At 33.9% G+C, this 21,788-nt stretch overlaps 2 protein-coding genes across 9 annotated transcripts; one reads left to right on the forward strand and one right to left on the reverse strand.

Moving 5' to 3' along the window:
- The first annotated feature begins 2,462 nt into the window (after positions 1-2,462).
- Positions 2,463-12,675, forward strand: LOC107430247 (SNARE-interacting protein KEULE). 2 transcript variants are annotated; one of them, XM_048463777.2, is made up of 22 exons: positions 2,463-2,775; positions 3,978-4,036; positions 4,580-4,661; positions 5,067-5,145; positions 5,874-5,924; positions 6,064-6,160; positions 6,296-6,328; positions 6,725-6,850; positions 6,931-7,122; positions 7,219-7,302; positions 7,377-7,475; positions 7,556-7,632; positions 8,347-8,443; positions 9,544-9,669; positions 9,753-9,848; positions 9,998-10,117; positions 10,194-10,271; positions 11,167-11,357; positions 11,616-11,706; positions 11,792-11,881; positions 11,995-12,091; positions 12,223-12,675. In XM_048463777.2, the coding sequence occupies exons 1-21, from the start codon at positions 2,703-2,705 to the stop codon at positions 12,046-12,048; spliced, it is 1,995 nt and encodes a 664-aa protein (XP_048319734.1). In that variant the 5' UTR covers positions 2,463-2,702; the 3' UTR covers positions 12,049-12,091; positions 12,223-12,675. The 2 variants fall into 2 exon arrangements, with proteins under 2 accessions (XP_048319734.1, XP_048319733.1); XM_048463776.2 differs by having other exon boundaries at positions 11,995-12,675.
- Positions 12,676-12,874: 199 nt separating this feature from the next.
- LOC107430249 (deoxyribodipyrimidine photo-lyase) lies at positions 12,875-17,148 on the reverse strand. 7 transcript variants are annotated; one of them, XM_048463778.2, is made up of 10 exons: positions 16,704-17,148; positions 16,233-16,573; positions 15,868-16,108; positions 15,541-15,698; positions 15,410-15,443; positions 15,088-15,146; positions 14,375-14,456; positions 13,680-13,751; positions 13,482-13,536; positions 12,875-13,409 (listed from the first exon to the last, which is right to left on the reverse strand). In XM_048463778.2, the coding sequence occupies exons 1-10, from the start codon at positions 17,013-17,015 to the stop codon at positions 13,255-13,257; spliced, it is 1,509 nt and encodes a 502-aa protein (XP_048319735.1). In that variant the 5' UTR covers positions 17,016-17,148; the 3' UTR covers positions 12,875-13,254. The 7 variants fall into 7 exon arrangements, 5 of the variants coding, with proteins under 5 accessions (XP_048319735.1, XP_048319736.1, XP_048319737.1 ...); XM_048463779.2 differs by having other exon boundaries at positions 12,875-13,376; positions 15,410-15,446; XM_048463780.2 differs by lacking the exon at positions 13,482-13,536 and having other exon boundaries at positions 12,875-13,428; positions 15,410-15,446.
- Between the last annotated feature and the right edge of the window lie 4,640 nt (positions 17,149-21,788).

A 21,788-nucleotide genomic window follows, 5' to 3' on the forward strand; every position in this document is an offset into this window, starting at 1 on the left:
GCATCCTTATACAGCTACCTTAGTTGCTAAAGTTTTCATCAACTAAATTGTAAGACTTCATGGAATGCCCACCTCCATTGTCAGCGACTTGTATAAGGTTTTTATTAGTACCTTTTGGAAAACCTTATTCCAATTACATGGCACCACATTAAAATTGAGTTTCAGCTACAACCCACAGATGGACGATCAAGCAAAAACTATAAGAGGAAACTAGGAGTAGTAGTTTATATGAGATGTGTCAAAGTAGAGAAGGAAATAGTGTTACATGCATTGTGAAGTTGCCATGTTTGTTAAAAGAATTTGGAAGGAGTTTGATTTTTAGTTTATGCTTGAAGTTTATGTCGTATGTTGCTTTTGTCGATCTTTGTCACTGGGCTATGAGGCATCTATTTTATTTTCAAAAAGAGAAGTTTGCATTTATGGTTTCAAGCATTTGGAATAGAGTAAATAAAAGTTTTACATGGCGAGATGATGAGAGAAGACAAGTTATTTTTGGATGAGATAACAACTTTACATGTGGATTACTATAATGAAGCTAATAGTAAGCTATTTTAAATTATGGCAACTGCATGATCTATTATTTGGACACCACTGGATGTTGGAAGGTATAAAATCAATGAACATGGTGCTTTGAAAAAGGCTTTAAGGATAGCTAGTGGGGGATTATAATTTGTGATGATGCATGTGTAGCTTTTGGACAGATGAATTATTGGCCATTAAAAAAGCTTTGTCATTTTGTAAACAAATTGGGATTCATGGTGGAGAGCTGGTTAGTGATTCTAAAATTGCTACATAGCTGGTTAGCGGTTCAAATGTCCTTTTGGATCATGATTATTTTTCAGTGAATGATATTAGGGAAAGGTTGTTGTCAAGTGGTAGTTTTAATTGTTTTCTTATGCATAAAGACGTTAATCCTTAGCTCATGTTTTAGCCTGTTATGTTTTATATTTAATTTCTTTTGAAACTGGAATGGAAAAAGGACCCAAGTGATTGTTTCATGATATCCAATCTCATGTATGTTCTAATATTTTTTCTTAACGTATTCTAAATCATTTTCGTGTAAAAATAAATAAATAAGTCACATAGTTAAGAGAGATAAAATTTTGTACCTTTAAGATAAAATTGTATTTAACCTTAATTTTGTGTTGAACTTTGTCTTCCAGTCTTATTTGGGTTTTCATCCTCAATTTTCTCCTAAGACATCAAATTTTGTTGTTCATCGTCTTGCCTGTTATGCTATTTCAATTTCTGATTAGTGTACTTGGCTTGAGGAGAGCCCTGCGTGGCTCCAATCTTTCTTGGACAAAGATGCCCCTTCTTAATGAATTACTTCTTTATCTCAAAGGAAAAAAAAAAAAAAAAAAACTTAATTTTATATAATTTTTATCGATTCCAATAATTAATTGTGCAAAAGTTTTGTAATAAATCATTTACGTTTAGATGTTAGCTTTTTGAGACATTATTAGCCTTAGTTTTTTATTGATCATCACTCTAATACTATATTTCTATCAATAAAATGAATAATTTTATTATCAATATTGTCTTATTTTGCTAATTAATTTTATCAACAGGAGGTACCAACGACATAGGATTATTCCTACACTAAAATGTCTTTTTCTTTTTCTTTTTTGTTTTTTTGGCTGGAATCTAATACTAAAAATGTTACAGAAAAAAAAAATAAAAAAATAAAAACTTGCGCTTAGTAGTTTAATTGGATAAATCGGTTTAAATTTAAATATTAAAGCTAACAAAAAGTCATTTTTCACCATGCCTCTTTAAAATTAATTTTTGTTTTTTTGTTTTTTTTTTTTTTGTCTTTTAATGTCTTCACTTATTTTAAAGTTTAAATTCTACGATTTTACTATTAATAAATGACAATCATTTTAGCAAGTGGATTAACTATTGAAAAGATAAATTATTGCCAACTAAATCACACATTAATTCAAAAAATTAAATTTAGAAATTGATGACGCTATCTATACACCTGTATTTCAAATTCACACATTAATTACAAACATTTTAACGAAATAATTCAAATTTCACAATACTTTTTTTCTTTTTTTCAAATTCCTCTCAAATTCAAGTAATATCTTTGATTTTTTTATTTTTTTATTTTAAATATCTTACTTTTCTCAATTATTATTTGTATAAAATACACGCTTTCGGACCATTTCCTTCCTAACGGGTCCAAGTCATTTCTCTCCGGTTTCTTTTCTGTCCGCCTTCCTTCTGATCTGACGAGAAAAAACGCGAATTCCCTTTTGCTGATTCAACTTCTAATATTCAACATTTCCTTTTCCTTCCCCCACCAAAGTCAACCACGTCAGCACCCTCCCAACCCAACAAATTAAAAATAATTAAAAATAAAAATCGTGCTTTTTCCATAATAACTTCCATTTTCGTCTCTATAGAAGATAATTAACTAACCACTTTCGAATTTACTTTTATTTTTATTTTTTTCAGAGAAAAAAAAAAAAAAAAAAAAGAAACAAAGAGAGAAAAGAAATACCATTTCCTCTCTGTTTCTTTGCCCTTTTCTCTCTCCGACCTCCATCATATTACAGCGATCTCTCTCTCTCTCTCTCTCTCTCTCTCTCTCTCTTCGATTGATTTTCCTCTCGGATCGGTCGGTGGGGAAAAAGCAAAAAAAAAAAAAAAAAAAAAAATTGAAAGAGGAAGAGGAACAGAAAAAGCTTGGAACTATGTCTATGTCCGATTCCGATTCGTCATCCTATGGCGGTGACTACAAGAATTTCAAACAAATCAGCCGTGACCGTAAGTTTCATTTCCTTTTTCTTTTTTCCTCTTCTTCCTTTACTTTCGTTGGAATTGAATTCGTTTTTCTTCACTGTTGAATCCATAATCAGCAATATGTGATAACTTTTTGTTTGCAATGTTAAAGATATGTAGGTTTTTCGGAAGTGAAATTATTCGAAGTCACAAGTAGATTTTCTTTCTGTTTTTTTAAAAATGTTTGTAGTTTGTTTCGATTTTTTTTTTTAATTCGCTTATATATATATGTATATATATATATATATTTTTTTTTCTCGTGCTGAAGTTTTAACCTGCCTACTGCTTTGTGATGATAATGCTGCCGTATTTAAGCAATTCTAGCAACTCTATTTTTTTGGTTGATGTTAGCGATTAGTGGTGCTAGAAAATGATGTTTAGCTTAATGAGTAGGTGAACTCTAATAGGCGTATCTGGCTTTAAGTTTGATTATTATTTTCAAATATAATTTGTTAGTTGAAAACATGTAATGAAGATGTTAGTAGATGGTAATTTTTTATTACATGAGAAGATTTGTGGTAAATGCTGGATTAAGGGTTTGAATTTTGAAGAATATAGGGGTGGATACTGGCAGAATTTTCTTCAAAAAAAACGTTGGTTAAATTTAAAAAAAAAAAAAAAAAAACATTGTGGATGCATGTCCATGATGATTAATGATTTATTGTTTAAGAATAGTGGTGCAAGGGACGTTGAGTGAATAGGTGCATAGGTATGATTTGACTTTTATGCGACGTAGTTGGAGGCTGTCTGGAATATGTCATAGAAGGGAGTGGGAGCTAAGGTGTGGGGAGAGAGGAGGTAAGGTTAGAGGAAGCATTTTTGTCTATGGACTAAGGTTGAAGTTTTGAAGGTGTAAGAGTAGCTGTTTCGGTTGCATGAATTCAGTTTGATGAACATTTTTGGGAAACGTAATTTGCTGGTTTTTGGTGTGACCTTCAAAAGTGAGAACTTCTTAACCATGGTGCTATTTGTGCATGCCAGGGATTTTTTTTTTTATTTATTTAATTTTTTTTAAGCATGTAGAGGTTTATGGTATTTAGTTTCGTTCATTTTAGTAGTTTTCTCTCTTCATTAGTTTAGTCAGTATCGTTCTATTTTATACAGATATTGTTGATATCAAGAGGTATTGCGATTCTTCTGATTAGTTGTCATGTTTGTGACCTGTCTGTGGTTAATCTTTATCATAGGGTTATTGCATGAAATGCTTCGATCGGCCAAAACAGGGGACTCAAAACTCACTTGGAAGGTACTTGCAGCTCTTATAGGGACAACATTTATGATTTTTTGATGTTGTTCTTGTTCAGAGAATTTTAAATATTGATGACTCTCTCCCTATATTGTCCTTACTTTTCTATCTGTTTAGACAAAGATACATAAAGAATTTAAAATTGTTTATCATATGTTTCATGAACATAAGGAACAGTCCAAAATATTGTTTTTTCGAAAAGGTTCTCAATGGCCCATTCCAGGTATTACTGCATGTTTGTACAATGCATTCATATAATATGTACATGTTTTCATACCAATGCAAGAAATTCATCTGTACAAGATACTCTGAAATAATTTTGGGAGTATGAATGTTCAATTTGCAGTATGCTTTAGGGATAATATTATGTCTCTTACATTATGACCCACTTTCTTGAAAGATAATACAAGGCTTTGATTTTTACTATACTGGAGGCCTTTGCTGTCTCTCTTTGAACTGTTGATAATTTACAATGTGTTGGAAGTTTTCTTCTGTTAACCTCCTTTCATTTCTTACTTCGACCTTAACCCCGTTTCTCCTTAGGTACTTATCATGGACAAAGTTACAGTGAAGATAATGTCTTATTCTTGCAAGATGGCTGATATTACAGATGAAGGCGTTTCATGTAAGAATGAGAACGAAATTTTTGGATATAAGTTTTAAGAACTCTATTCTGAATCTCTGATTTTCTTTGAGCTTGCTATCCAAACCATTTCTTGTTTTCAGCTGTTTTCTGGGAATGTTTTTATCATGGTATTGATAGATATTATTGCCCTCTTGGTTATTTGTCGGAACATGTGGTCAAGGAGCTGACAGGCTAGATATTTATTTTGCTATTTATGCAGTCATGAGTTTGTTAATAGATATGTGCCTTCTAAGCTGTAAGGAGTTATAATAATAAAAAGATAAGGATAGTGTAGTTGCATTATTTTGATGATCATTTTTTAGGTGTTAAGGTGAAAAAAAGGCTATATAGGAACTGTCATTTATTAGATTGTTGGTGCTAATTATCAAAGTTTTTCTGTTGCAGTGGTGGAAGATATGTACAAGAGAAGGCAGCCGTTGCCCTCCATGGACGCTATATACTTCATCCAGCCAACAAAAGACAAGTAAAGTGCCTATCTTTGCGCTCTTTTATTTTTTTTTCCTCCCTCTTTCTCTTTCTCCCCCCCCCCCCCCCCCCCCCCCCCCCCCCCCCCCTTTTTTTGAATATCCATGTTCTCAGGGCTATTGAGCCCTACTGGTATTGCTTTTGGAGTCCTTAAGATTTGCAGTCCTTAAAATTAATTCTTCTGCTAATCTGGAAGGAAACCCCTGCTGTTCTATTTGAATGTTACCCTTGGTGCCTCAACTCATTTGTGTTTTTTGCCCTTATTATGCCTGTCTCACCAACACTCCCCCACTATCCTTCGACTCTCTTTGTGTTTGATCTGTTCACACATATATATATATTTTTTTTTTTTGTTTCTTGGCTATGTTCTGGATAATGGCACCCTATTTCTTGGATAAATCTTAATTTTAACGATTCATAGTATTTTCTGAATACAATTTGTAATGATATTTAACCTCTGTCCTTATACCATCTGTGTTGTGGAATTTCCTTTATATATATTTTGGTGAATTCAATAGTTTTCCTTCTCGCTTCTGGTTGATATGATTTTCTGAATTATTAGCAATGCTTGTGAATTTGTTTTTCTTGTGTAGTATTATGCAAATAAGAAATTCTCTACGTTCATACCACTGTATTATAGTAATTTTTAAATTTTCTGGTTAGATCTGGCATATGGGTGGGGGCCTCTTTAACTCTATCTTCTCTTTCTTTCTTGTTCCTTTTCAGCGTTATTTTGTTCTTGTCAGATATGGCTGGAAGAGCACCTTTGTACAGGAAGTATGTGAATATTTATTATTTATATTTTGGTTGATATGGTCGGCCTGTTATCTGCGATTCTCTCATATAGAAGTCTTAGTCTTCCAATGGGTTTTTCAACTTATTTATTATTAGTATTATTTTTTTTGTTCTTGTGAAGGGCATTTGTTTTCTTCAGTTCACCCATTTCAAAAGATCTGGTTGGTCTCATCAAGAAGGATTCAACTGTGCTACCTCGCATAGGTGCACTTAGAGAGGTTATGGTTCTAAATTGGATATAGTTTATCTGTAGAATGTTAATTTTGCAGGAGTTCTATAATTGAGCTAGCTTCCGTCTATATATCATGGATTTAGATTTTTCAGTAGATACTCATTTGGGTAAAATTATGCAGATGAATTTGGAGTATTTTGCTATAGACAGCCAGGTATTCAATATTTTATTTTATTTATATATTATCATTTTGGTAAATTGTGTAATTATTATATGTTAATTTTCGTACAGATAGTATTCTTATGTACGGCTGCATGTGGAGATTCTCTATATCTTGGAAATAAATAAATAATAAAAATTCAAGGCATGATAAGATTTGCTAGAATGGAACCTCATTGGGGTCATTCAATTTGTAAATTAATACATGTTGCTGATTTCTTTTGTGTTTTCCATTTCAATCTTCATGTACCTTTTCCTTTTCCCCTTTGAAGCAATCTGACTTTCTTTTTCCATTGACACTGATGTCATATTGTTTTCATTCTTATCTCTTTTTTTTTTTTGGTTTGTTATTTTCGGTGGGTAAATTCTTATCTGTAATTGCCTTGCACAGGGTTTTATCACCAACAATGAGAGGGCTTTAGAGGAACTTTTTGGGGATGATGAGGACACTCGCAAAGGTGTTGCATGTTTGAATGTGATGGCTAGTCGCCTAGCTACTGTTTTTGCTTCTTTAAGGGTGTGTATATAATTAGTTAAAGTTTTGGTAGAAAATCAAATGAAGTTTCCTGATACATGTAATTGTTTTTAACCTTTTAGGAATTTCCTTTTGTACGCTACCGAGCTGCCAAGTCCCTTGATGCAACCACAATGACAACTTTTCGTGATTTAATTCCTACGAAGCTTGCTGCTGGGGTTTGGGACTGCCTTATGAAATATAAGAAATCAATCCCTAACTTTCCACAGACAGAAACATGCGAGTTGCTTATCCTTGACAGATCTGTAGATCAGGTTTTTAGGTGCATGTGTTGGTTATAAAACAAGCATTATGTTTACTGTGATTGTGTGCTATTATTGCAATGATATACTTGTTTCTGGAATTTTCAGATTGCACCTATCATACATGAATGGACATATGATGCTATGTGCCATGATTTACTAAATATGGAAGGCAATAAATATGTACATGAGGTAAGTCTTGTCACTAGGAAATTTTATGTCCTTTTAATTTATTGGATATTGTATGAATGATATTTTACATTCAGATTCCTAGCAAAACTGGTGGTCAACCTGAGAAGAAAGAGGTTCTTTTAGAGGACCATGATCCTGTGTGGCTTGAGCTTCGCCATGCACATATTGCAGATGTATGTTCCATGTTTTTGACTTAAAATTTTTGCTTTGCTTAATCAATATTGGTTCCATTTGATCACGAATGATCTGTCAGGCTAGTGAAAGGTTGCATGAGAAAATGACCAACTTTATATCAAAGAATAAAGCTGCACAAATCCAGCATGGGTCAAGGTTGGTGCATGTTGTCTCAGAAATATGTTCTTTGAGAATGCTGCTACTCTCATATTTATGGAAATTGTTTATTTATTTATTTTGATCCATATCAATTATCTAGGCTTGTAAATCTGTATGGCTTGCAATTTATATCTTGACTTTTCCTAATTATTTCTTTATTAGGAAGTAGTTTTTTTGATGGTAAATGGTCGGTATTCATCCTGAGAATGGCCAAACTGCTTCAAAATAATAAATGCTTTTACTGGTTAAAGCATCACGAAGATTTTTGTTAGCTTCTACCACGTGTTAGTGGATTTCTCTTTCCAGTGGGTTCGAGGATGCATTTGGAGGTTGAATGCTCCAGCTGCCTGTGAACATCTTGGCAACCTGTACTCCTAATCCTTTAAGGACTTAGAATAAAATGTTAAAACGTCTAGGCTTATTAACTTTCAAAACCAATGAGCGCTCATCAAGTGTGGATACAGGGAGGGGATTCAAATATTACTATGGGCTGGACATTCTTGTTAAAACTGCATTCATAAGAGTTCTCTTCTGTCAGTTCTTAGAATAGTCTGCGCTTTCTATTCTTGGTTGATTCTGATATAATCAGAGCTTTCTCGTCTTCTCAGATCCAGAATGCTAGTATATATTAAACTTGTAGCTGGAGCAAGTTTGTTTGTATTTCATTTCTTGATGGTGTGTTTCTTAAATTAAATTTCACATGGTTTATAGAGATGGTGGTGAACTGTCAACACGGGACTTGCAAAAGATGGTTCAAGCATTACCACAATATAGTGAACAAATTGACAAGCTCTCCCTTCATGTGGAGGTTAGTTCTTTATTCATGAGAGATTATTATCTTGTAAAATAATTTGTTATGCTGAAGTCTTGGAATCAAAATGCCTTGATCCTGTTTATTATTTGGCAAAACCTACTAACCCTTGTGCCATTATGACGTGTACGATTTTTATCAGTTTTCATGTTGAATTCCCTATGGTGTTAGCTGAAACCTTCTTTAGGTTGCTTTCTTCTAATAACATTTTTTTTTTTCCTATTAACGTTCATTTATATATGTTGAATTAAAGATAATCAATTTCTTCTTTGAAAATAATAGATTATTTTGTATATGCTGAATTAAAGATAATCAATTTCTTCTTTGAAAATAATAGATTATTTTATATATGTTGAATTAAAGATAATCAATTTCTTCTTTGAAAATAATAGATTATTTTATATATGCTGAATTAAAGATAATCAATTTCTTTTTTGAAAATAATAGATTATTTTATATATGTTGAATTAAAGATAATCAATTTCTTCTTTGAAAATAATAGATTATTGACTGTTACATGCATTACACGTGGAAAGCATCTTCTAACTGAATAGAAGCTCTCAAATTCCTTGAAAAAATTACTGTTTCTAACTTGTTATATGGTTCATGGATGCAAAATGATAAAGACGCCACTTTCAAGTATGTACCTTCCACCAATTTTAATGGTTCTCTTTTTTCTTCCCATTGGTTGAAAATCAAAATTGTAAACATTCTATTTTTCTGAGAAAGATGTCATAGGACAAAATTTTATTTTGTTATGTTCATATTTAGATTCTAGTTCTTCATGGAATTTCTTCTATTTGCTATAATTGCATAATTAAATTTGATTGTACATATAGTTAGAAACTGAATCTTATGTTTTAACTCATGGAACCATTGTCTTTGTAAATCGAGCTTAATTTTTTCTCAGGTAAGATAATCAAAAGAGTGGTTAATAAAAAATGAGAGATAGAGAATGACATAGAAAGTAGTTCCTTTTCTGTCAAATTAGAAATGATTTGCATTCAAATCAAAAAGAATAATTGGGAATAATTTCTAGATGTTGATCTATGGGTAGGGGTGCCATGGCTTTATGCAGATTTTGTTTATTTGTCCAGATTGCAGGTAAAATAAACAGAACTATTAAGGATGTTGGGCTTAGAGAACTTGGACAGCTGGAGCAGGATCTTGTTTTTGGAGATGCAGGAATGAAAGATGTAATCAAATATTTGACAACAAAAGATGTAAGAAATTGTAGAGATATATATGGGTCCACCAGGCTCCTTACCAATAAATGTATTATAAATGGGTACCATTTGTCATGCAGGACACCACTCGTGAAAATAAGCTGCGCTTGCTGATGATTCTTGCAGCCATTTATCCTGAAAAATTTGATGGTGAAAAGGGTCTTAATTTAATGAAGGTGGGATTTGTTCCATTGTTAACTAACAGAATTTCATTTCTTGTTTCTTATGTGAGGTCGATTATTCTCTTTTGTGTTTAGTGTGTCTTGATTTGCTTGATTTATGGGAACTTTTTGTTTTTCTTTGTTCCTTTATTTATTTTCTTTAGTTGGCAAAGTTACAACCTGAGGACATGAATGCTGTGAATAATTTGAGACTGCTTGGGGGATCATCGGAAACCAAAAAAACCTCAACAGGACCTTTCTCTTTGAAGTTTGATATGCATAAGGTAATATACTTAAAAGTTAAGTTCTTCTTTTGATTATGAAAATTTTGATTCTAACAGAAGTTATTCAATTTTCCAGAAGAAACGTGCAGCTAGGAAAGATCGTACAGGTGAAGAAGAAACATGGCAGCTTTCACGCTTTTATCCCATTATAGAGGTACATCCAAGTTCATCTCAACTGTATAGCTTGTATGGTTATTATTACCTGTTTCTGGTTGAAACATTCTATTGCAACCTTTCAAATTTGCCTCGCAAATTGCTTCCTGTATAATTCTTTATGGATATCCTGTATCTTTTTAACATGGTTGTAGAACTGGAGCATCGTAATCTTTTCTAGCCATTCCTTGCCAACCTCGATGTTGTTTGGCTGTTCATGATTCCAAACCAGCAACCACTGGCAATTTACCTCCCATATTGTTACTACTATAATTCTCTATGAATATCCTCGCTTTAACATGGTCATAAATCTGGAGCAGTGTTATCTTTCCTAGCCCTTTGTTTCCAAGCTCGATATTGTTTGGTTTGTGGTTCCAAACCGGTAACCACAGGCAATTTCCGGTTTAAATCATGTCATGAATTTCTAAAACCTTAATGAGAAGAAAATTAAACTAGTCATTGATTTTCTGTAGCATTAGTTATTTAATTCTTTTGAAAGCTTTCACTTTAGCAAAGAATAATAGCAAATAGAGTACTTTTTCTTTTGGGGCGTGGAGGGAGGTAATTGTTCAATGGTGATGCTGTTTAATCATAGGAAGACTTGTAGTATCAGAAAAGAGGACTTGGAGCCGACAAAAGCTACTTGAAATTCCTTGTGTCCCTTAGTTCTGAGCATTTTAATCTATTTTCGTTTTCATTATTAAAAGTTATAATTCCTTTTTTACTGGGTAACATGCAGATGAGAACAAGTAAGTTACTGGGTTCTGAGTGTAGCTTGCATGTGGACTCCATTATGTTGTCATTATAGTGATGCAATATGTTTTCTGTCCCTATTCCAGTAGTTGAAGCCTGCTAGTATTCTAGATTACTTGATTCAAATTCATTTCCCCTTTCAGGAACTTGTTGAAAAACTTAGCAAAGGCGAACTGTCAAAAGAAGATTATCCATGTTTAAATGACCCAAGTGCCACTTTCCATGGGACTCCAAATAGCACACCGTTACATCAAGCTCCAGCTGCTCATTCAATGAGATCAAGACGGACACCAACATGGGCTCGGCCTCGTTCTTCTGATGATGGATATTCAAGGTGCTTTTCTTACTCATCTGACAGCTGACTTAATTATTTTGTACTTTGACCTGTCAATAATTTCATTTCTTGCACTACCCATTCAGTTTCTTCTGCATATTTGCTTTTTAATTTAAAACCATGTATTTTCATGTTCATGATTTTGGGTTGCTTATAGTACTTTAGTGATGGCAATTTGTCTGTCCATTATTGATATATATATATATATATATGTATGTATATTTAATTGTGGATTTCTCTTTTCTCTGGTGCCTACAGTGATTCGGTTCTAAGACATGCATCTAGCGATTTCAAGAAGATGGGCCAACGAATTATTGTATTTATCGTTGGTGGAGCTACCAGATCAGAGGTATGAGAAGATCTATCCATCAAATATGTTGTAGTGGTTGGTTTTCCTGATCATTAGATTATACAAGTTGTTAATTCTTTTTCAGCTTCGGGTCTGCCACAAGCTGACAACTAAGCTGAAGAGGGAAATTATTTTGGGCTCGTCAAGTCTTGATGATCCTCCACAATTTTTAACGGTAATTAAATTTATTTTCTCCTTCCAAGTGTAATTTTCTATCGTCATACTGCGTCTCCTTCCATTTCCTCTTAACAAAAAACCTTAAAAGTTTTGCCCCCTTCTGATTTGCAGAAACTGAAGATGCTGACGGCGAATGAGCTCTCATTGGATGATCTCCAGATCTGAAGGCGGACGGCTTAGGAATGCTGAATTGGGAACTTATACAAGGGTATCCAATCAAATTTGTAGCATTCAAAATTTTATTCAGCTCATTGTATCCATTTTTTTTTTTTTTTTGTTCCATGAGACATTCAAATATAAAATTGACATCGGTTAGTGGCTTCCTGTGGTATATTCAAGATGGAGCATCTTGACCAGCTTAGTCTCCTGGGCTCTGTATTATATCGACATGTCCACGAGGCCAGTGGGTTTGATGCACGGTGTGTATAACATAATTCTTTTCAACTGACAGAAACAACCATTGCAAATTCCAAAGCTGGGAACTCCAATGCTGTCTGATTGTGACTGGATCTTTTTCATGGTTTAATGGGTGGTTCTTGGAGTTTTGTATTGTATAGTATAGTCCGGCTCCAGTTAGTTGAGTTTATATGGCTCAAATTGTATTCCATGAAGAGTTCCATGTATGAAAGAGCAAGATCCCTATGCCATCCATACGCCCTCTCAAACTAACATCTTCCTCTCTTCCATGGTGCATACCAATTTGATTATCAATTTCTTTTGGCCTACGAATATGGGTTCTATTTTGATTGCAAAATATGCATGATATATATATGATATTATTTTATTGGTTCATATTTAACTCTACTAATCCACATATTTAGTAAATGAGTTGATAGACAAATTTGGCCAAATTAAAAAAAATAAAAAAAATTCTTGCGAAACCCAATATGTAATTTCAATCCTGTCAAACCATTAAACATTCTAATTAAAAACATAACTAAAAACGACTTCCTGCCATCCATCGTAGGAACTTACATGATTGCGAATTGAATTTCTATAACCAAACAAGTGCCTGCATTTTTCACCCAAAAAGAATAAGCGCCTACATTTTTCTTACGGAATTGGAGGTGGCGTACATGTCATTGAAAGGTTGTCAATTTACATACATATTCTTCTCTTGGATGGTACATGCACAGTTGTCGAGAGGGTACAACTGGAAAAGTCAAAAAAAAAAAAAAAATCCTAATTTTTTTTTTTGTTTTTTTGTTTTTTGGGAATTAATAACCATCCTAAATTGGTCAGCTGGAAGATCTAGAACTATCAAATTAAAAACCTGGCTTCTAATTCTAAACGAGCTTTGTTTCATTAAATAATACTCAATGGGAAGCAGCAGAAAATGTCAATATTCAGATAAAAAGCCCAAGATACCATCTATCTACGGAGTTCCTTCAACTTTCTACTCGATAAGTCTTCTGCTTTTCTCTTCTTCATTTCACCCACAAGCCTCTTGACATATGCAATATAACCATCCACATCAAATTTCCTTTTGCATCCTGCATAGTTCATATAACGTATTTTTCCAAATACTGGTCGTTCCTGCCAACCCTGATTAGCCGAGAAAAAAACCCATTAAATAAAAATTTTCAAGAGAGAATTACCTATCGGAAACGAACCATTCCATTCCAATGTCTGTATCTGTTGTAGATTCCAGGACTACATTCAAAATCCAATATTTTCATTTTGTTTACTTGTCTGAAGTCAAGCCCTTCATTTTATTTTTTTCACCAAGAAGTATTGTGATGCAGAACTGCAAACTGGGAATCAGATAAAAAGAAAACAATAACATGGAGACAAACCTGGTCGTGAATGCCGCATATTGACCACATGCAACCCACATATCCACATGGATCCCTCCCATCTATTTCATACTGCAATCAGAATCTATAACAATAAGCTAAGATAATATAGTGGCTCTCACCATTCAGCCATTTAGACTTCTAACACTTGAGAGACAATTTCTCTCAATTTTCAATTAAAAATAAAATTTCCCCTAATCTTTCCTCTCTGTTTTGATGTTACATCTATCAATGCCAGTAGATCAATAAAATTAGAGGATTTTTGTGGAGAATAAAGAATTTTATTTATCAACAATATAATTGATTATTAACCCCAAATTGAGCTTTAAAGGATTTAAAGAGTAAGAAAATGTGAATTCACACTCCATAATTTTTCTCAAATATAAAGAATAAAATAATTAATTGTAAAGATGGTTCCACAAAATAACATTCAATCAAAATTAAATAAACATATATATTTGCTATAATTTTTATATATATATATATAGATATATTTATACATACCATATCCAATATTATCTTTTGTTACCAATTTATGATGTGGTGGCCCAACTCAAAACCAAAAAGAATTATTTTAGAGAACACATTACTTCAACTGAAAGTATGGAAAGGAGATTGTTCCTTGATACGGTCTAAGGAGTTAAATGTAAAATTTGTAAATTATTCATCTCGAGAGATAATAATAGATGAATTACCTTGTTATTTAAATATATAGATATCTCAAGAGCTTCTTCTGGTCCTTTTGTCCACTCAAGAATCTTTTTCGCCCAATACATCCTGCACATGATTTTAAAAAATGTCAGAAGAATTGTCATTTTACAAAAACAAATATACATAAGAAACTGGCAGCATCCTTTATCAGTATGGCTAAGAGCATAATTCACATAAAAATAACTGTTAATTATTTGATCTTCACCAAGTACTAAACCACAATGTAGCAAGTCTCATGTGTGTCTTTTATCTATTTCAGCAATGGTCATTCTTGTGACAGAAAGCACCATATTTATTATGACATTCATTAGCAAAGAAAGGTCATGAAGTAAGGAGGAATTTAGCAATTAGAATTAAACTAAGGCTCTCTAGAACCCTAATTAGGTTAAGTGATAATGCTTGCTTACAGACAAAGCAAGGACAACATGCTCTTTACTTGGATAATCATATAACCACAAGACTATAATTTAGTCATAGATATAAAGCTAGAAGACCTCAATGGTAATCCATTACTTTTTTAACTATCCAAAGTATGAACTAGAAAATCTGATAATATTTGAAAATTCTTGGTGTCTAATTCAACTCTTTGTTACAAGATAATTGCTCAACTCCAGCCAACTAAGTCAGAAAAACCACAGTAATAAGCCACCAAACTGCAAAGTTAAAATAAATAAATAATCAGATAAGAGTTACTTGCCGCATAAATCCATGCATCTTTCCATGGTAAACCATCTCCAACTGGGAAGCATTCCATAGCTGAAAATTAGCAATACAGAGGAATAAATTTGTCAATAAAATCAGATGACAGTGGCACATAGCTGGAAGCAATATGACATGGTAGATACACTCTCATACGTTATCATATTATAATACTAATAAAGGATCTAAGTACATGAAATTCAAAACAAAGAGGAGGAATCAGGAGCCGGGAGAGACCTAAGAAATATTTAGATATCACCAAAATGTCATACAGAATTCTGAACTAGAATAATCAATTTTTGCTCAGAATGTTAGCTTACAGGATCAGCTGTTTGTGCCTTCTCCAGTTGATCCCTTCTGGAAATGAAAGTCATTCATAGAGTTCAAAACCATCGGTCATCAAACAGAAAGCCAACAAAAATTCAAACCCAGAAAAACGAAGATTTCTTACGTGTAGAGATGTTCGCGCTTATCAGAAGCATGGTCCAACAATGTCTTGCGTGCCCATTCCCAAGCCCCTTCTAACGAATCATAATGAGGCTGGTAGAAGCAGAAGTTATCAGCAAGTTCCCTTCGCACAACCAGCTCCTCTAGAAACGCATCAACTGACTTCAGTATAGCAGGCAGAATCAGGAGAATAGCAATATATCAGTTTCAATAAGCCACCAAATGAAAAGCAACAGTTAAACGATTACAAGATGGATTTGTAAATTAAGAAAATTGAAGGCGATACAATACGTAGATGCTAGATCATAGACGTGAGTTTGACATCACCGACCTGAGGACAGAGTTTCCGGACATTACGAGCCTCTAAGGCACACCTCTGTGCAGATATCTGGCCAAAATGCAAATATGGTGACAGGCCAGAAAGTCCTCTGGGTTTCAAAGGGTTATTTCTGTCTGCTGAGTAATTCTTCAGCCTTTTCGTCAAAAACCCATCTTTACTACCCATCAAAAGTTCCACTCCAGCCTCTTCTCCTGGTTCACACCATGAAATTTCAGGAACTTCTGACCCTTTTCTAAAAGAGAGAGGAAAAAAAAAAAAAAAAAAAAAAAAGGAAGAAAAGAAAAGAAGACATTAACATCAACCAAACCATCTTAAAGAAGCCCCACTAATACCAAGTAGACAAAGTGATTTCTAACCTCAAAACTTCCGCAATTATGGCATCCCAGTCAATCACTTGAGTTGTAGAACTCCATTTTGCAATTGGTGGATTCAATGTAGGAAAATCAATGAGGTACTCTGGAAGCATCTTGTTTATCTTACTCCTTATAGTCCGAGCACCATACTCCAATTTCTCAGATGAAACCCAAGTGGGTACAACATTATGTGCATCAACTTCATGCACGGTCACAGAATCACTAACCCTCTTGCAAATTTCGTCCTTAAATTTCCGAATTTCCCGTAGAGGCGAAAAGTCTGTAACCAAAAGCGAAGCCCCACATTCTCTCACAAAGTTCGGAATGGTATCTTCAGCTTCTCCCTATAAACCACAAATAAATAAATAAATCCATAAATAAAACAAAATATAAACCTTTCAAACCCCAAAATTCTGGAATTTCCAAATAAAGTAAAAAACTTTTCTCTAATGGATTTACGATTTCAGAGTTTACCCGGAACAAGAAAAATGGGATTTGAAGGGTTTCTTCGAGCAACAGATTAACTTTTCGCAAACCCCTCAACATAAACCCTAAATGCCGAGCTTTGGCGCCCAAAAATTGATCGAACAGATTGAACGCAACGACAACAGGGACATTGGATTTGTTGGCCTGCTCAACGGCGTGGATTAAAGCCCAATTGTCTCTGACCCTTTGATCTCTGAACATCCAGTAAACTACGGGACCCAAATTCTTACTGTACGGCTTCAAACCTTGTTTAAGAACCCTGATCCGACCAGGTTGAACGGTGGTGGAGCTGACCGCCATGGATGATGATAATGATGAGAGAACAGCTGTGGATATGAAGCGAAGCTGAGGGCGTTTGCTAACGCGCGCAGGAAATGTAGGGAGAGCCGGAGAGAGACGGAGAAAGAGTGTCCCGAACTTGCTGGAATTGCAGGAAATGGAAAGAGGAGCGACCGGAAGACCAGACCCCAAAAACTGGAGGGAACTGAAAAAGAAGGACTGTGTGGTTTTGAAAGTTTGTACGTGGCCTCTTATCCTATCGAAACGTGGCACAAAATTATTGGCTATGGTATTATAATAATAATAATAATAATAATAATAATAATAGTAATAATAATAAAATGGGTTTGGTGGGCCCTTAGATGAGATGGATTATCAAACTGGACCCATTGGTGTTTCGTAAAAGTCAAGCTCAACAAATAGTTTTTTTGCAGTGAAAATACAACAATGCCCATGCGGTAACAAAAAGAAAAATGTCCTCCCTCTTCAAAATACATAATTTTGCCCATTATTAATTTATTCAATTTAATGAATCATCCATTATATCCTTAATTAAATTTTAAATATTAAAATTAAAACAAAAAACTTTGCCCCCCATTGATCACACAGGCTGTCCTTCGACAGTAGCACAAAGAAAAGCCATGGAAAAAAGTTGAGTAAAATTGATTTATATGGGTGCTATGGAAAACCATAAAATTTTTTTTTTTCTCATTGGTATTGAAATTCAAAGAACATACAATACAGAAGTGAATACTTAACAAAATCAATGGTGGGTTGTGGAGGATTCAAACCCATAAACAAGAACTGTGAGTTTGTGGCCAACAAAAAACCAAATTGGATTGGCAAAAAAGTGCAGAATGGGAGGTTGAAGAAGAAGAAAGAAACTGAGACAAAGAGAGGATTGGAAATGAAAGAAAATGATGGGATGGTTAGTTAGCGGAGAGAAGTGCCATCAGACCAAACTGCTTTTTTGTTTAATTGTTGGATTGTTAAGGTAGCCTCTTGGCCCCTGATAAAATACCCAGGCCCAATTTCAGAGCCGGTCTATTAGTTGGAGCCACCCTCCCCAATGAGATGGGGTACCAGATAAAGTTTCTACCTTATACCTCGTCTAAATGGTGATTGGAATCCCAACTTTGGGGCGGTGTACGAAAATCTTGAATCATGAAACATGAATTACTATTAACTTTGGGTGAGGTCCCAAATTTGGTGGTCATGGTATGAATAAATTCACAAATTCATGAATCATGTAATGAAAGCAATACCTTTTTTGGTGAGTAATGCAGCTAAGCCAATCTTGTCCCAGTGCTTCCTCTTCCACCTTAACAAGCATTCCTCAAGGATCAGCATCCTGCAAGTCCCACATGCCACTACTCTTTCTTCTTCCTTCCCCTACTTTATCTTCTCTAGACAAATAGGGCACGCCGTTCCTTCTTCAATCTCCAACGTAAAATATTGATGAGCAAATAGCTTAATTCTTAAATTCTTTTGCTTAATTATTAAACTTACTTTCCAAATAGGTATCCTGACAAAAATATTAGCAAGCAAATATTCATGATTTCAACAGTTAATACAGGATTGGGTACAAGGATTTATAAAGGTATAATCTATGTTGCTCGGACTCGGGTGTGGATATCAGGTACCGGTACATGTCTTGTTAGAATATATATATATATATATATATAAATATGTGGAATGAAATTGAAAAATTAAGAAACAATTTTAGAACTTATTTATGTGCTTTTGACCGATTTGTCCGAGGCTTGTGTGATACTACAGTGTCCTTAATACGATTTCTACCCCAGGAATGTAGAAGGATCTGTGACAACCGTCTCCCAGGATACAACGGATGCTAAGGCTTGGACATGGCACCACCGAAGCCTTTCTCTTCAAACTTTTAGTACCTTCACTTTACCATCGAAAATGCAAAAAAAAATGTAATCTCTAATTTTTCCTTTCTGTTTCAAAGGGAGCTTCAATACATGTGGTTCAAAACCAAAACGTTAAGTAATAAAAACCCATTAAAGCACATTAATACCTCCCATTTAAGTCAAAACATTCACACCTTATTAAAAAAAAAAAAAGTTACAATCCCCCACATGAATGATTTGACTACTTAGGATAAAGCAAGACTTTAGTGGTAAAACTCTACGGTTGGAACTTGCATAAGATAGTTAGATATTACTCTTTGACCTTTTCATTGTGAGACTATATCTACTTTACTGACTAATGGTAGATGCGATATCTTTGAACCATTTCATCATTTGTGTAAATAATAATATAATTCACATATGATTTCTTCCTGATACACTTCATTTCTCACTGTTGTATTCATTTTGGCCTTGAACAACTCCTTGGTTCTATGAGAGTTTCTAAAGAATTGTGCCTTTAATAGTTCTCCTTTAAAACGGCCACTCTTCTCTCTCACATAGGTGATTCTTATTTCCAATGTATTCAGCATGGCTATACATAGATTACCAAACATACACTTATAGAAATCATTAAAAGCATGCTTTATGCTTAACCTTCATCTATCACTTTTCATCATAGGAATGGGTAAAGGATTAACCTTCGCAATAATCTATACCAGTCTTTACAATTGCATTTCCCATTGAATCTAGATCTTGAGATCTCCAGTCAACTAGATTGGGTTTCCATCGTATTAACTTTACTCATGAGCTTTAATTCCATTCCCCTCGATAACTTCTCAACTAAATCTCTATTTAACCCTTTGGTTATCGACTCCGCCATGTTATCTTTCAACTTTATATAATCTATCGAGATAACTCCAGTTGAGATTAATTGTTTAATGGAATTGTGTTTACGATAAATTTGTCTAGACTTTTCATCATACATAATATTATGTGCCCTACCAATTGCAGATTGACTATCACAATGTATACTTATAGCTGGCACAGGTTTAAGCCACCTTGGAATGTCATTTAGAAATTAGCGTAGTCATTCAACCTCTTTACCACATTCATCTAATGCAATAAACTCAGATTACATCGCGCATCGGGCTATAACAGTTTGGTTTGAGAACTTCCATGCTACGGCTGCACCTGCCAAAGTGAACACATAGCCACTCATGGACTTTGAATTCTTGATATATGAAATCCAGTTTGCATTACTGTATCCTTCTAATACAACATGATATCTTGTATAGTTCAGTCTGTAATCATGAGTATATTGTAAGTACCTTAGTACTCTAACGATCCCTTTTTAATGATCATTATTTGGATTACTTTGTATTTACTCGGTCTACTTATAGCTTATGCTATGTTTGGTCTTGTACAATTCATAAGGTACATCAGATTTTCAATCACCCTTACATAATCTATTTGAGATACACTCTCCCCTTTAATCTTGAACAAGTGTAAACTCATATTTAAGGGTGTTCCGGCTATACCAGTATCATCTTTATTAGCCAATATTTTGTCCACCTCTTGTATTTGACTAAGAATAATTGTATTCGAAGCCTTTGTGATTTTCATTCCTAAAATCACATCAGCAAACCTCATATTTTTCGTCAAATTTAGATTTTAACATGGCTTTTGTAGTTTGGACTATATTGTCTTTACTACTCACAATGAGTATATCATTTACATACAAACAAAGAATGACATATCCATTTTCTGTATCTTTTACACATACACATTTATCACACTCATTTTTTTAAATCCGTCATTTAGTATGACACTACCAAATTTTTAATGCCATTGCTTTGGAACTTGTTTTAGTCTATGCAAGGACTTCACCAATTTACAGACTTTCTTTTTTTGTCCTGGTACGGAGAAATCCTCAGGTTGTTCTATGAATATCTCTTCATCAAGATATCCATTAAGGAACATTGTTTTAGCATCCATTTGATGTGCTTAAAGATCCTGCAATACAGCGATTGCCATGACCATTCTTATGGAATTTATTCTCGTCACTGGAGAATATGTATTATTATAATCAATTCATTTTTGTTGCTTGTATATTTTAATTACAAGCTTTGCTCTGTATTTATCTATTGTTTCATCTACTTTCATTCTCCTTTTAAATATCCATTTGTAATCCAATGGTTTACAACTTGGAGGAAGACCTACTAACTCTAAGTGTGATTTTGCAAGATGGAATCAATTTCACTTTTTATGACTTCTTTCCATAAATTTCCTTTTGGAGAGTTTACAACTTTTTGAAAGTTTTGAGATTCACTTTCTAGCATGTAAGTAAAAAAACTAGACCGAAGGATTTTTCCGTTCTTACTCTCTTGCTTCGTCTTAGATCAACTTTAGTCTCAACTTCAGTCTTTTTTTCTTGATCGCTATCATGTCTATATTTACTGATAGCATCATATGTTTATTTAGATGATCTTGATCCTTCTTCAAATTTATATGAAAAAATATGCTCGAAAAATGATGTTTTTCTCAATTCTATTATCGTATTCTTGTGTATATTAGGAATTTCATACCTATACACAATAAACCGATATGCACTACTATTTGTGCATATCCTATGAAAATGCAATCAACTGCTTTAGGACCTATCTTCACTTTCTTAGGAGTAGGTATCAATACTTTGGCTAGACACCCCCATACTCATAAGTATTTATAAAAATATTATCTTCCTTTCCAAAGCTCATAGGGTATCTTCACCTGATCCTTCCGGGACATCTTATTTAAAAGGTAGTTCGCCGACAAAATGACTTCCCCCATAAGTTTTGAGGTAATACAAAACTTATTAGCATTGGTTCATCATATCTTTCAAGATAAGATTTTTCTGTTTAACCATACCATTTGACTATGGTGA

Source organism: Ziziphus jujuba, chromosome 6, assembly GCF_031755915.1.
Source record: "Ziziphus jujuba cultivar Dongzao chromosome 6, ASM3175591v1".
NCBI lineage: Eukaryota > Viridiplantae > Streptophyta > Magnoliopsida > Rosales > Rhamnaceae > Ziziphus > Ziziphus jujuba.

Coding starts and splice junctions, on each gene's coding strand:
- LOC107430247 (XM_048463776.2), top strand. CDS start 2,703: ATGTCTATGTCCGATTCCGATTCGTCATCCTATGGCGGTGACTACAAG. Junction 10,118..10,193: donor TGAAGTTTGATATGCATAAG/GTAATATACTTA, acceptor TCAATTTTCCAG/AAGAAACGTGCAGCTAGGAA. Junction 11,707..11,791: donor GTGGAGCTACCAGATCAGAG/GTATGAGAAGAT, acceptor ATTCTTTTTCAG/CTTCGGGTCTGCCACAAGCT.
- LOC107430249 (XM_048463778.2), bottom strand. CDS start 17,015: ATGGCGGTCAGCTCCACCACCGTTCAACCTGGTCGGATCAGGGTTCTT. Junction 15,699..15,867: donor TCCGGAAACTCTGTCCTCAG/GTCGGTGATGTC, acceptor GCTATACTGAAG/TCAGTTGATGCGTTTCTAGA. Junction 14,457..15,087: donor AAGATGCATGGATTTATGCG/GCAAGTAACTCT, acceptor AATCATGTGCAG/GATGTATTGGGCGAAAAAGA.